The sequence below is a fragment of the Oncorhynchus nerka genome, linkage group LG18 (genome assembly GCF_034236695.1).
Source record: "Oncorhynchus nerka isolate Pitt River linkage group LG18, Oner_Uvic_2.0, whole genome shotgun sequence".
Taxonomy (NCBI): Eukaryota; Metazoa; Chordata; class Actinopteri; order Salmoniformes; family Salmonidae; genus Oncorhynchus; species Oncorhynchus nerka.
In genome coordinates this window covers 32,039,813-32,056,239 of record NC_088413.1, presented here as the reverse complement: position 1 = coordinate 32,056,239, position 16,427 = coordinate 32,039,813, and the positions used below count along the sequence as shown (strand labels likewise).

The 16,427-nt window shown below is 40.9% G+C and overlaps 1 protein-coding gene across 1 annotated transcript; it reads left to right on the top strand.

Annotated features, from left to right (window-relative positions):
- The first annotated feature begins 3,833 nt into the window (after positions 1-3,833).
- Positions 3,834-9,295, top strand: LOC135561868 (zinc finger and BTB domain-containing protein 18-like). Its single transcript, XM_065004006.1, has 3 exons — positions 3,834-4,358; positions 5,536-5,666; positions 5,859-9,295. Exons 1-3 carry the CDS (start codon positions 4,082-4,084, stop codon positions 7,062-7,064), a joined length of 1,614 nt encoding a protein of 537 aa, XP_064860078.1. The 5' UTR covers positions 3,834-4,081; the 3' UTR covers positions 7,065-9,295.
- Positions 9,296-16,427: the final 7,132 nt, after the last annotated feature.

Sequence of the window (16,427 nt, the reverse complement as noted above, 5' to 3'; positions counted from 1 at the left end):
TGTTGAGCCCCTTTGCTATGAAAATCGAAATTGAGCTCAGGTTTATCCTGTTTCCATTGATCATCTTTGAGATGTTTCTTCAACTTGATTGGAGTCCACCTGTGGCAAATTCAATTGATTTGACATGATTTGGAAAGGCACACACCGATCTATATAAGTTCCCACAGTTGACAGTGCATGTCAGAGCAAAAACCAAGCCATGAATTCGAAGTAATTGTCCATAGAGCCCCGAGTCAGGATTGTGTCGAGGCACAGATCGGGGGAAGGGTACCAGTGGCCTCGTTCTTAAATGGAAGAGGTATGGAACCACCAAGACTCTTCCTAGAGCTGGCCACCCGGCCAAACTGAGCAGTCGGGGTAGAAAGGCCTTGGTCAGGGAGGTGACCAAAAACCCAATGGTCACTCTGACAAAGCTCCAGAGTTCCTCTGTGGAGGTTGAAGAACCTTCCAGAAGGACAAACATCTCTGCAGCACTCCACCAATCAGCCCTTTTATGGTAGAGTGGCCAGACGGAAACAACTCCTCAGTAAAAGGCACGACAGCCCGCTTGGAGTTAGACAAAAGGCACCTGGTCTCTCAGACCAAGAGAAACAAAATTCTCTGCTCTGATGAAACCAAGATTGAAATATTTTGCCTGAATGCCAAGCATCACGTCTGGAGGAAACCTGGCACCATCCTTACAGTGAAACATGGTGGTGGCAGCATCATGCTGTGGAGATCTTTTTCAGCGGCTGGGATTGGACTAGTCAGGATCGAGGGAAAGATGAATCGAGCAAAGTACAGAGATCCTTAATGAAACCCTGCTCCAGAGCGCCCAGGACCTCAGACTGGGGCGAAGGTTCACCTTCAACAGGACAAGGACCCTAAGAACACAGCCAAGACAACGAAGGAATTGCTTCGGGACAAGTCTCTGAATGTCCTTGATTGACCAAGCCAGAGCCCGGACTTGAACCCGATCTAACATCTCTGGAGAGACCTGAAATTAGATGTGCAGTGACGCTCCCCATCCAACTTGACAGAGCTTGAAAGGCTCTGCAGACAAGAATGGGAGAAACTCCCCAAATACAGGTGTGCCAAGCTTGTAGCGCCATACCCAATTAGACTCGAAGCTGTAATCGTTGCCAATGGTACCCTTTACTCAAAGTACTGAGTAAAGGGTCTGAATACTGATGTAAATTTGATATTTCAGTTTTTATTTTTAATAAATGTGCAAACATTTCTAAAAAGCTGTTTTTCCTTTGTCGTTATGGGGTATTGTGTGAAGATTGGGGGGAGACAATTTAATCAATTTTAGAATAAGGCTGTAACGTAACAAAATGTGTAAAGTCAAGGGGTCTGAATACTTTTCGAATGCGCTGTTCATTCTACAGTCCCTGAGTATTCTCAACAATTATTTTACTACGGCACACAGAATAGTTCATGCTCTAAGCCCATGTGTATTCCATATACAGTGATTCGTATTGGGGGCATTTATTTGACCTTAATGGAAATGTCACTTAAATATGAACAAATAAATAATTGATACATTTTTTAGGAAATTATTTTTCATATGAGTGGTTGACACTTCTATTACATGGGGGACTTTTATTCTGAAAATCTCAAATTCCACGACACGAAAGTACTTTTTTAGTGTTGCTGACATGACGCCTTCGCAAATCAAATGCCCACTTGTGCTGCCACTAGACAGCGAAAAACTTCATGTATTGTAATTTAGTTTACTACAAACTCAACCTTAAAAAAAAGTTAGTGTTGAGTTAGATTAAATACTGTAGCTCCTTCCTTAATATTTATTTCAAATCATTTTGGTGACTTCACAGCAAATGCTACCTATTCGAAATGTAACTAGCTAGCAGGCTCAGCTAAATACAAATCCCCCTATATACAGCGACATCGTGAGATTTGTGAATGAAAGAGGAATATAATAATACAAATTGGAGTTTCCCCATCTTCCCATTTAGAGTTTCTGGCAGAGCACAGAAATGCCCTTATCCAGGATGTGTGACAAAAGGCATTTCCTAACGGATCTGCTAACTTTGTTACATTAAAGGTTGAAACCAACAAGCAGTACCTCCAGCAGGAAGAGAGGCAAGAACCATTTGTCCGCCATCTCACTGACAAGCTACACTATTCACAGCCCTGTGTAATGTTCAATGTAATCGCATTATACTTTTTGAAACATGTCTTTTTAATGTGTATTTGTTTTAGCTGTTAGTTATAATTCCCAATGTGATAATATGTATGTGTTATAAATTATCAAAGTGGTCTGGCTTTAAATTAAGTACAGCGTCATGCATTATAGCGTCTTTATGGATGTGTTATGAATGACTGACTTTCACTTCAAACTAAGTATTACAGGACACTACATAGTGTCAATAAATAGGTTATTTACAGTCTGCTGATTTATGAAGGTTCTCTCATGATCCACAGGTTATTGTATGCTGTGAGAGGTATTTAAAATGGGTTAATGGACCTGCAAAATGTGTGTGTGTCAGAACCAAGAAGATTTGAGAGTAGTCCAACCTGAAATTACTGCACCAGGTATTACTCTAGTGTTCCCATGCTGGAGACCAGGGCTTGATTACAACCTGTTACAATGTAGCCAACATTTTGTGACAGATCTTTTAGTGGGGAAGTGGATGAATGTGTCAAAGACCTGACTGGGCTTAACACCTGCACATATTGCTCATTTTTGTTGTGTGTGTTTGTGTACTGAGGAACATATAACTTGGTTCCAGAAGAAAGACACTTTCAATGTCTTTCGGTTGGGGGCTTTCATCAAGGTAAGTGTTGGCTATTGCACACACATCACATACTGTATAAACCTGGGATATCAACCATTCAAAGTTGGCCTTAGTGGGAGTGACCATAGAATTCTATAGGAGTGACCTTACTGAGTATAACATATGTCATCACTAAACAAAGTCATAATTGTGGCTAAATCCGGCCCATAAGTGATTTTAAACCTAACCCTAACTAATGAAGGCCAAGTTTGATGCGTTGGTCCACCAGACCTTCCGCACATTAGGGCGGAAGTGTCTGGGAACAAGATTAGGTGTAACATGACATCCCATTAGAGCATATTGCCATCCTTCAGCACAACATGTCACCCTTTATAAAGCACATGTTTATATCATTTGACAGTGGGTTATGCCACATTTATAAATGACATTTGGTTATGGATGCTTTTTTGCATGTATTTAAACAATTATATATTTAACCTTTATTTCACGAGGCAAGTCAGTTAATTAAGAACAAATTCTTATTTACAATGACGGCCTACCCGGCCAAACCCGGACGACGGTGGGCCAATTGTGCGCCGCCCTATGGGACTCCCAATCACGGCCAGATGTGATGCAGCCTGGATGCGAACTAGGGACAGCAGTGGAGCCTCTTGCACTGAGATGTTGCGCCACTCTGGAGCCCAATGTTGTGCTTATGAAGGCTATAAACTGAACGTAATTTAAAGCGGGACCGTAATATGTATGTCCAATATGAAAAAATAATTGGATTTAAGCTGATTTAAAGGGCCGCAAAATGAGCAGCAAATTCCTCTGGGTGTTAACTCTGTGGATTTGAAACTAAAGTGACCCTGAATCAAATGGATCCCCCTTTTATTGCATACAGAAAATTATGTAAGGTGCAATAAATGATAGTACACACACAAAAAATATTGACCATTTATGATTGAAAACATAAACTTAAATACAATCAAAATATATTTTTAGAAATACTTGTAATTATTGGTTGTATGATAACTAGTATAAAATGTCGACAATTCTGCACATTTTGGCCTTAATTATTAATGTACAAAGTAATAGGAAAGGATTCTTATTCTGAAGGATTCCAAAAATCCGTGACCTGGAAGTACTTAGCTTGCTATTCTTGCCTGCTTCAGTGGTAAAAACATTTACGTTTTTATTAACGGTTTTTATTGTTGTGATTTAGACGCTTGTTAACACCCTGGAAGTCTAAATATGACTTAACTGCACTGCATCACATACTTACCCTAGGTCATCTTTAATTCGCGTTGGAGACGGGGTTTGGTTGATTGATGTTATCTAGATAACGCTAGCTGCTAACAATGGCTAACTGTATGGTTTTTCACACTCAAATAGCCTCCATCATGGAGGTGCTAGCGAATGCCGCCGTGGCAGAGATCTGTAAACTCGTAGATGACGACTATGCAGTGTTTCGCTTGGAAATAACTCAAAGCCAGAAAGAAAATAGGGCATTGCGAAGGAAACTACTGGAAGTTAAGGTGGCCCGGGAGCGCGCAGAGAGGACAATGCGAGAGCGCGTCCTCGCCAGTCGTCCCAGTAGTGTCAAGATCCTCGATCGATACAGAGGAATTGCAAGAGGTACATTTTTGCAGGAGGACGACGACGGTGCGCTGCCTGTCGCCCCTAGAGTAGAGCACAGTGCCTATCTCCCCGTTTCCCTCTGCACTAGGTACAGATTGTAACACCAGATAATGAATGTGACTCAAACAAATATTTTTGGACCATTATACTCGTAGTTACAGGCGTGGCTCTACAAAACGTCGCTAGAGATGAGCTAATCTCACCTGGTATTGGCGATACTATCTTCGTCCTCGATTTGTGGAAACAGGAGTCTAATAAAAATGTTTGTGTCCAGTTGCAGGGAGTCCGTTTCATTTTAAAACTGTACATTTTCTAAATTCAATCCGATTTTTGGTCCATGAAGTAACCAAGACCGGTGTCTGTCATCATGACGTTAGACAGTTTGGGGTGGACTCACCTGTCTCAATCAATGGTGGAGTTAATTTTGCTTGGCGGTGCACCTGGTAAGTGGAGATTCATTTATGGACCAATGGAATGGTCTAAAATGTCCAAACTCTGGTGGGTCATTCAAAACGAACTCAACCAGTGAGAGAAGATTTGAAAAACACAGGATTGAACATTGTTGGATTAGTTAATGGACCCCAAAAAAGTATTTATTTTAATAATGGAGCATTTTCTAAATTCAAACAGACCCCCTGCAACTGGACAGACATTTTATGAGACTCCTGTTTCCACTAATTGAGGATGAAGATAGTATCGCCAATACCGGATTAGTTGAAAAATCTCTGACTACATTTTGTATTGCCACACCTGTAACTACTAGTACAATAGATACCAAATGTTTTGGTTAAATCAAATTATCTGGTGTTACAGTCTATAGCCCCTCTGCACATGTGTTCAGGTGTTTATCCAAAATTAGTTCTTGGTCAGTTTTTGGATAGTATGTATTAATTTCCCTGATTACTTAGCTATCTGACACTATCATATTCTAATCAGATTATTGATTTCCTGCGTTTCTAATTATTTGCTAAATTAAAACAATTTTCTTTATTATTTACTCAATGAAAACAATGATGCATGGGACATAATACATCAATCAATAAATAGTATATCAAGAAGATATAAGAAGTGTTACTTTACATCATTTTATAGGCCATGTCAATAGTGTACAATATAGCGTTGAGCATTGACAGTAGTTAACCTAACCACCTCTCTTCTCCAATCACTCTCTCAGGTGAAGCACATCTAACTGGATGCCAAAGGAGCTTTGTGAAGCCAGTGGGACACAATACATGGAGAGATGACCAGCCAATCACTGTTGATGAGGGGAGTAGAACCTCAACCCAGCATGTTATCGTGATAGAGGTTAGTGTTGCATTTAAAAACGAATTACAGTTCCTTTTGCAAATCAAATATGGCCCATTTATTTAAGAAAGGCTCCCCTCATCTATTCATTTGCTTACATGTACATCCTCATTTATCTTCCAAAGGGGAGCTTGTGAGGCCCTACATCAACTCAACTAATGTTCCGGTAATAACCTCCTCTCGTCTTCTCAGTCTGAAGATGCAAAGGCTGCAGGTCCTGGGGTCAAGCTAGAGAGATCTGAAGGAGATGAGAACCCACGGAACAGCAGAGAAATCCAGACTGGGGTAGATGGAGCTTCCCATGTAGCCACAGAGGACCCCACCACCACCCCAGGGCAGCCCAGGACCCAATGTAGTATCATAGAGGTCAGTGGAACGCCGAACGCCATCCTCAAGTCAGAGACAGACACCGAGACTTTAACTGTAACACACAGGCTCTTACATACAGGATCGGACCACAGATCAGACCCAGAGAGACTGGGGCTGAGGAGAATGGGCTGTCCTCCTGCTCCTGGCTCAGAATATATACCGGTATTTCCCCATAGCCAAAGGACAGTTCATTCCCATGGTGATAGTGATGTGTTAGACACTGGCGGTGATGATCCGTCTTGTTCTTATGCTACAGAGATGGACTCTGGCAACATGCTCTTGGGTTTAGAGACACAGACTGATCTGTCTAGAGGGGACTGGAACCAGTACAGTAGTAGTGTATACTCTGAAGGGTGCCTAGATAAGAAAGGGGAGGGTCTGGTCGTAGATGAGGTGACTGTGAAAGTGGAAGGCGACATTCCTCCAACACTGAATCCAGATAGTCACCTAGGAGACGGACACACGCAGGGCAGATATTTCTTAGATTACAGGGGAAGATTAGAGACAAATCCAATTGTCACAACCCACTCCCCTTTACACTCATTCAGGGATCGTGAGCCAGTGTCCACCTCAATGGGGCATTCCGATTCAAATGGCCTCGTCCCTTTCGATCAGGTATTGAACTCAAACGACAGGCCTAGAACCCAGGCTCCGCGAGGGGGAGCAACATCAGGCAATAGTAAAGAGAAACGGTTCCTTTGCATGTTCTGTAAGAAAGGCTTCAGCTGCTCCCAGAAGGTGGAGATCCACCAGAGAGTCCACACAGGGGAGAAACCCTACAGCTGCCCCCAGTGTCACATGCGCTTCACCCAGGCTGGTGACCTGAAGAGGCACCAGAGGGTCCACACAGGCGAGAAACCCTACAGCTGCCCCCAGTGTCACATGCGCTTCACCCAGGCTGGCAGCCTGAAGAGGCACCTGAAGGTCCACACGGGGGAAAGGCCGTTTGCCTGTACGCATTGCGGGAAGAGGTTCTCAGAGAGGACCTACCTCAGGATACACCATCAGAAAAACCATCCCACTCTATAAAATGTAAACCATTCTACTTTAAAGCTTATTACATTTAGATCAAACCCTGCATTAAAGACAAAGTTTAATTTTAATTGTTGTCTGCAGAAAAGATCCACAGATGCATTTGGAATAATGAGGTTAACAGATTTCAGTGTTGAATATTCCTGGGTAGAATATTGCATCCAGACATTGTGTGATATATAAGCCTAAAATGTCTGTTACATATTGAGTTTGTACTGAATAGTCTACATGATGTTAGGAAATGCCCAATTTCATTTTTAATAGTGTACTTAAAATGTGTTTATGTTCAATAGAATGAAAAGTCCCATTTTGGTGATTCTTTAGTAATCAGTACCAGTCAAAAGTTTGGAAACACCTACTCATTCAAGGGTTTCTTTATTTTACTATTTTCTACATTGTTTAATCATTGTGAAGACATCAAAACTATACAATAACACATATCTAGTACCCCAAAAAAGTGTTAAACAAATGAAAATACTTGAGATTCTTCAAAGTAATCACCCTTTGCCTTGATGACAGCTTTGCACACTCTTGGCATTCTCTCAACCTGCTTCATGAAGAATGATTTTCCAACAGTCTTGAAGGATTTCCCACATATGCTGAGCACTTGTTGGCTGATTTTCCTTTACTTTGCCATCCAACTTATCCCAAACCATCTCAACTGGGTTGAGGCCAGGTTATCTGATGCAGCAGTCCATCACTCTCCTTATTGGTCAAATAGCCCTTACCCAGCCTGGAGGTGTGTTGGGTCATTGCCCTCTTGTAAAACAAATGATAGTCCCACTAAGCACAAACCAGATGGCATGACATCGCTGCAGAATGCTGTGGTAGCCATGCTGGTTAAGTGTGCCTTAAATTCTAAATAAATCACTTACAGTGTCACCAGCAAAGCACCATCACACCTCCACACTGGGATCCACACATGCGGAGAACATCCGTTCACCTACTCTTCATCTCACAAAGACACGGCGGTTGGAACAAAAAATCTCAGATTTGGACTCGTCAGACCAAAGGACAGATTTCCACAGGTCTAATGTCCATTGCTCGTGTTTCTTGGCCCAAGCAAGTCTCTTCTTATTGGTGTCCTTTAGTAGTGCTTTCTTTGCAGCAATTCGAACAGTTGCTGTTGAGATATCTGTTATTTGAACTCTGTGAATAATTTATTTGGGCTGAAATCTGAGGTGCAGTTAACTAATGAACTTATCCTCTGCAGCAGAGGTAACTCTGGGTTTCATCATACCGCTTGATGGTTTTTGCGACTGCTCTTGAAGAAACGTTCAAAGTTCTTAATGTTCCGCATTGACTGACCTTCATTTCTTAAAGTAATGATGGACTGTCGTTTCTCTTTGCTTAGTTGTTCTTACCATAAAATGGACTTGGTCTTTTACCAAATAGGGCTATCTTCTGTATATCACCCCTACCTTGTCACAACACAACTGATTGGCTCAAACGCATTAAGGAAATTAATTCCACAAATTAACTTTGAACAAGGCACACCTGTTAATTGAAAGGCATTCCAGGTGACTACCACATGAAGCTGGTTGAGAGAATGCAAAGCTATCATCAAGGTAATGGGTGGATACTTTGAAGAATTTGTTTAACACTTTTGGTTACTACACGATTCCATGTGTTATGTCCTAGTTTTAATGTCTTCTATTATTCTACAATGTAGAAAAGTTTTTTTTTAATGGAATGAGTAGGCGTGTCAACTATTGACTGGTACATCACATCTGATGACAGCGCTCTATAACCAGTATATGCTTACTAAATATACCTACACATACCCACACTAACAAACACCTACTCTACACTTCCAAATAGTTTAGTCAGGTTTGTCTGACTTGACTTATCATAGTGGACTTATATTTACACACACCTCTAAATGCGGAAGACACATTTTAATGCATTCAGTTGTACAACTGACTGGGTATCCCCCTTTCCCATCATATTTAAGTTCTCCATGTAGGGTTTAACAACCATGAAGTCATTCTGTAACCACATTATAGGACGCAAACGTAGTGGGGATGGGTAAACGCTCCGGAGCCAAGGTTAAATTGAAGCATCCGCCAATTAAAATCATTGACGTAGTTGCACGTGATTAAAGGCTTCATGTTAGCTGTTCCCATTACATATATTTGCACATGTAATTCTATGCTAATCTCACCAGGTGGCCTTGATTATTTCCTGTAATAAATTGTGTATTTACAAATTAAAATGTTTCAACAATTTTTAATGGAAGCGTCCTTAATTAACAGAAGTATAACCGCACACTGATAATCATAGCAACTACATTACATTGTGTATTTGATTTACTGCTCAAATTGTGACTAGCTCGGTTTGAATCTCACTTGAGATCCACCCCACCCCCCTTTGAAATTCAATTTATTTTGTGTTAAAGGACGCAGCCAACAGTTTGAAAATTAAGATTAATAATTAATTTAATAAGGAGCTACCTTTTTCTTCAGCCTTGCAGACAAACAATCTGCTATGGCCTAATAATCATATTGCATAGGACTTGTACACATAAATGTAGGCCTAAGTTTTATATGCATATTTATAATAATCTACTTCGTCACGTTATTTGACTCGACGAGCATTCAAGTGTAATAGAGTAGGATTACAGGTTGCACTTTCACCATCATCCTACAGATGGGAGTATTGCAGTTATTTAGTGTATTGTGACTCCGGATCCGAACCCACACTTAGCCTACTGTATGTAAAATATTCCAAATCGACAGTCTTAAATGGAGGAAGACACTTAGCAGTATCAGATGGTGAATTACTTCTATTTGACATAAATAATCGACACTACTATAGTATATGCTCTATTACATAGACGTGTAGACCTACATATACAATGATGTGTGTATTATAATCATCCACTTCGTCACATGTGGAACAGCAGTGAACAGTATTTTCCTTACCAAAAAGGCCGGCAGCGAGGGGTGTTCGCCAGTGTATATTAACATTAAGCAATGATGGTTACCTTACATGACAATTCCACGAGACTGATTTTTTTTCTTTTTTTACAATGTACGATCAATTTAAATGTTGTACAGACCTCGTCTTTTCTCCGTAAAAACACATGGATGGATGTATATGAAACGGGTAAGCAAAAACGTGGGACTTATATACAAAAATGTTACTTTAGTAAGTCTCCTAGTCAAGGATGCGACGATTATGTAATATTGTCAATCTACACCTGAGACAGACCAAGTGAAGAGGAACAAAAGTAAACCTTGAATTGAGGTTTAAAAGTGGCCAAGTTGTTCTATTTTAAGAAATGCCATTGGTTTGTGGAGAAAAAGTTAAAGGTCTTTGAAAGGCTGATACAGATTTTTTTTACAGGAAATAATCACTGCCACCTGGTGAGGTTAGCGTAGAGCTAAATGTTCAAGCTTGTGTAATGGGAATCGCTAACAGCTTTGTAAAGTGTTGGTTAACATGTAAACAATTCGTCCCATGTTGCATGAGCTGAAATAAAAGACCCCAGAACTGTTCCATACACACAAAAAGCTTTTCTCAACTTTTGTGCACAGATTTACATCCCCATTAGTGAGCATTTCTCCTTTGCCAAGATAATCCATCTGACAGGTGTGGCATATCAAGAAGCTGATTTAACAGCATGATCGTTACACAGGTGCACCTTGTGCTAGGGGTCAATACAAGGCTACTAAAATGCCACATAAGTCTCAAATTGAATGTGCAATTGGCATGCTGACTGCAGGAATGTCCACCAGAGCTGTTGCAGAGAATTTAATGTTAATTTCTCTACCATAAGCTGCCTCCGTTTTAGAGAATTTGGCAGTACTTCTAATGGACCTCACAATCACAGACCACATGTAACCACACCAGCCCAGGACCTCCCCATCTGGCGTCTTCACCTGCAGTATCATCTGAAATTAGCCCCCGGGACAGCTGATGAAACTGGGTTTGCATAACCGAATAATTTCTGCACAAACGGTCAGAAACCGTCTCAGGGAAGCTCATCTGCGTGCTCGTCATCCTCAACAAGGTTTTGACCTGACTGGAGTTCGGCGTCGTAACCAACTATAGTGGGAAAATGCTCACCTTCGATGGCCACTGGAACAGTGGAGAAGTGTGCTCTTCATGGATGAATCCCAGTTTCAACTGTACCTGGCAGATGGCAGACAGCCTGTATGGCGTTGTGTGGGCAAGCAGTTTGCTGATGTCAATGTTGTGAACCGAGGTCCCCATGGTGACGGTGGGGTTATCGTATGGACAGGCATATGCTACAGACAACGAACACATTTGCATTTTATCAATGGCAATTTGAATGCACAGAGATACCATGATGAGATCCTGAGGCCCATTGTCGTGCCCATCATCCGCCATCATCACCTTATGTTTTAGCGTGATAATGTCGCAAGGATCTGTACACAATTCCTGGAAACTGAAAATGTATCTGTGACCAACAGATGCAAATCTGTATATCCAGTTATGTGAAATCTGTAGATTAGGGCCTCATTTATTTCAATTGACAGATTTCCTTATATGAACTAACTCGGTTTAGAATATCTACACTGACCAAAAATATACACAACATGCAACATTTTACTGAGTTAGTTCATATAAGAAAATCAGTCAATTGAAACATTCATTAGGCCCTAATCTACAGATTTCACATAACAGACACATATTTTCACCTTCAAATGCAACAAGCAACAATTTCAAAGATTTTACTAAGTGTTTTTGTTTACTTTAAAATGTAGTAACAGGTCCATGAGTGCACAAGTGTTCTACTAATATTACAATGGGAAACTTTTATTGTCATTCCCAGCAGATACTGTGCCTAGACCGTCCCCTGCACACATCAACAACTGACACCCACGAAGCATCGTTATATTGTTGTATCTGTACTTTTACTCTTTCTGTTTCTGTTTCTTTACAACATTACATTTTACTTCACCACATTTCTAAAGAAAATTATATATTTTTTACTCCATACAGTTTCCCTGGCACCCAAAAGTACATTTTGCATTTTGAATGCTAAGCAGGGCAGGAAAATGGTCCAATTCACACACTTATCAAGAGAACATCCCTGGTCATCCCTACTGCCTCTGATCTAGCAGACTCACTAAACACATGCTTCGTTTGTAAATTATGTCTGAGTGTTCCCATGGTTATTTCTTAAATAAAAATACAAGAGAATTGTGCTGTCTGGTTTGCTTAATATATGGAAGGTCAAATAATTTATACTTTTACCACTGATACTTAAGTATCTTTTAGCAATGACGTTTACTTAGTATTTTACTGGGTGACTTTCACTTTTACTTGAGACATTTTATATTAACATATCTTTACTTTTACTCAAGTATGACTATTGGGTACTTTTTCAACCACTGTTCAAGACGTTTAGCACCCACTACCCAACATTCACTTGGTGGCTTGAAGTAGGAGTGCTGAACTAGGATCCGTTTAGCATTCGTGAGTAGAATGAATAACATTACTTTGATGGGGGATGGGGGGTACTGATTCCAGTTCAGCATTCTTAGCCTGAGACATTTCATAAATACAGAGGAGCACTTTTCTACGATCAGCTTTGCCTAGATCATTGTGAACCAGTTGTCTCTGGAATAAGATAATATGGACAGGGGTGAGTTTGATCGTAGATCAGGACTCCTACTCAACACCAGTTGCTGTACCCTAACATTTTATAATCCAATTTCCCTTGCTGTCTATGTCCTTCCGGAACCCCACCTCAACATTGTTCTGTCAAGGCAACAAAAGCAAGTTGACATGCTCTTGAAAGGAATTTAACTCACAACCTCTCCTTTGGGAATTCACCACCATAACTACTACTACAACTATTTTAAAACTATCTTAACATGTGGCTTTCTTCAGGGGGACCAAGACTAGGAACACCTTTGAATGGTCTACAAAGAATGGCCCCAGGTAAAAGTTGTCTTTTGCAGGGTATGGTTGTATTGTTACTCCACAGCATAGTATGTTATCACAACTCTATTGAAATGACATTTGAAACAAGGTGTCACTTCATTCTTGCTATTTGATGGGAACTAGCCCCTTTTCCCCCACATACCTCCTGTTTGCTCTTTCAGGCCCACAAAGGCAACAAGAAAGAAGTTGCTACATTAACTGTTTCTCTGGGCTTTGAACTCTCAAACTTTGGTTTGGGGAACAAACACCATAACCACTACTCTACCAGACAGACAGAGACTAAATGTTAAGGGGTACTTCAATGCACACATCAAAGACAACATTTCAGAGGAGAATGGTGTGGGGGCTTGTACTTCTTGGGTCCACCAACCTTTCCTCAATCTTCTTCTGATGACTACAAGCATAGATTATGAATCTTCAAAACCTACACTATAGAATGGATGTGTTTAGGAACGGGGGACAAAATTCGAAAGGGGCTGTTTCCAATTACCAGCAAATAGACCCTAGAAATGTTATTCCATCATCTTAATATTGGAACTTTGTCCCTTCATTTGCCTACTACTGTCTATAAGCTATCATACATGTGGGGGTTTTCTTGGGGACAAGATATCGGAACGCTTTTGAATGGTCTACAAAGCATGCCCCCAGGTCAAAATTGGCTTTTTGCAGACAAGGATTATATTGTTACTCCACGACATAGTATGTTATCACAACTCTATTAACAGGACATTCTATACAAGGTGTCACTTCAGTCCTTCTATTTGATGGGAACTAGCCCCTACCCCCCTACACACCTCAAGTTAGCTCTTTCATGCCAACAAAAGGCAAACATCAAAAAATGCTCTCCTCAGATTTTAACTCTCAAACTCTGGTTTGAGGAGCAAACACCATAACCACGACTCTACCGGAGAGACAGACTACTTTTACTTTTTCACATGCAGAGACTCCTTTTTCTTTTTCACATGCTATAACCTAACAACCTTATTCTAAAATCAATTACGTTAATATTTTCCCTCAATCTACACACAATACCCTATGATGACAAAGTGAATATCGGGTTTATACATTTTAGCAAATTAATTACAAATAATAAACAGAAATACCTTATTTACATAATTATTCTTCCCCTTTGCAATGAGTCTCAAATTGAGCTCAGGTGCATCCTGTTTCCATTGATCATCCTAGAGCTGTTTCTATCAACTTTACATTGATTTCGAAAGGCACACACCTGTCTATATAAGGTCCCACAGTTGACAGTGCATGCCAGAGCAAAAACCAAGCCAAATCAAATTTTATTTGCCACATGCGCCGAATACAACAGCTGTGGACCTTTGTCCTAAGTAAACTAAAGTCCATTTTTCTTATTAAATCCATAAGTAACACAAGACAATTACATAACAATAACGGGGCTATATACATGGGGTACCGGTACCGAGTCAATGTGCGGGGGTACAGGTTAGTTGAGGTCATTTGTAAAGTGACTTTGCATTTATAATTAACAGTGAGTAGCAGCAGTGTAAAAACACTGGGGGGTGGGGGCTCTTTGACTATTCTTTTGGCCCTTCCTGTGACAACGCTTAGTATATAGGTCCTTGATGTCAGGAAGCTTTGCCCCAGTAATGTACTGGGCCATACGCACTACCCTCTGTAGCGCCTTATGGCCAGATGCCCAGCAGTTGCCGTACCAGGCGGTTATACAACCTTTCAGGATGCTCTCGATGTTGCAGCTGTAGAACTTTTTGAGGATCTGGGGATCCATGCTAAATATTGTCCGTCTCCTGAGGGGGAAAGGTTTTGTCGTGCCCTCTTCACAACTGTGTTGATGTGTTTCGACCATGATAGTTTGTTGGTGATGTGGACACCAAGGAACTTGGAACTCTCGACTCGCTCCACTTCAGCCCTGTCAATGTTAATGGGGGCCTGTTCGGTCCTCCTTTTCCTAAAGTCCACGATCAGCCCCTTTGTCCTGCTCACATTGAGGGAGAGGTTGTTGTCATCAGGCCAGGAAGTCCTGAGGCATGGTTACAGGGCTCAGGTCCTCAGGGAGGGGAGAGGGAGAGAGAGAGAGATAATTAGAGGGTGCTTGAGATGGATATAACAGATTGACCCTAGCCCTCTGACACAAACTTTTGCAGCATAAATACTGGAGGCTGAGATACGAGGGGTAGGGAGACACTGTGGCCATGACCTATGATTCCCCCGGACAGGGCCTATGATTCCCCCGGACAGGGCCTATGATTCCCCCGGACAGGGCCTATGATTCCCCTGGACAGGGCCTATGATGTAGTGGACCCTACCAGAAAACATTTAGTTACTTTTTGCATTTATTATGCTTTAAGTCTTACATATACACAAGAACAACACATTTCTCAATTTTGGTGAAAGTTGGCCATTAGCTAACCACAACTTTCCTGTCAAAGACGTTCATGAACTACAACTTGACGATCTGACAGTGTGGGGTAGAGAAATTCCAACTAACGGGTGAAATATTAACCAGGTTCTTTCTGTGTATATGCAGAACAGTATACAAATACACTAATAATACATCCAGTCTCTGGTTATTGGTGATACTTTCCATTCTGCCCTATTGGGACCTTTGACCCCTTGCAGAGGGCCTTACATTCTGGATGACATCCTGCTGAACTTTCATTGTTTGATCTAGCGTGTGAAAAACAATTTCCCTCTCACTTGTCCCATGTGGGCTGACCTATGGTGCAGTTAGATGTAAAGGTGCTGCTTGATGTAGACATGACATGTGATTTGGGATGAGGGGAAATGTCAATCAATGACAATTGAAATTGCTAATTTATTCTGCACATTGCTATATTTGTTCATGTAGACATCGAATGTGTTTCATATGTGGGTGATGCATTTCATTTGTAGTCTTTCTTAATTAGTCCTTTTGAAATATATTTAACATCATTTGGTGGGATGTCTGTAAGAAATCACTTATGATGATCAATATTTCAATTTAATATAATGACATCAAACACTCATTTCTCCTGAAGGGCGTACATAATATGATTCACTATTCGCCATAAATGTAAAAGCATTAGATTGGCGTATGCATGGCCCAAAAGGACTTTCCACCATATTTCCTGTTCATGCAGAGAATTGAAAGGGGGCACTTTGGGAGAACTGAGATGTTTGATACAAATTACTGAGCAACTCCTTCCTCCCTCATTGAAGTAATCATTGCTTAGACAGGAATGGGCAGGTGAAACAAAGGGCTCCATGACATGGCTTTAACCTGTCTAGTCATTTCTAATCAGTGATTACTTCTAGGGAGGACAAAAGGAGGGATATATGTAAAGATTGAGCGAGCCACTACTGTCAGCTACACAACCCAATCCTGTTATTTGCATATAATATACTTTTGACCTCTCACCTGTATATTGTCTGTAACCATTCCACAGATATCTTGCACAGTGGAAACACTTG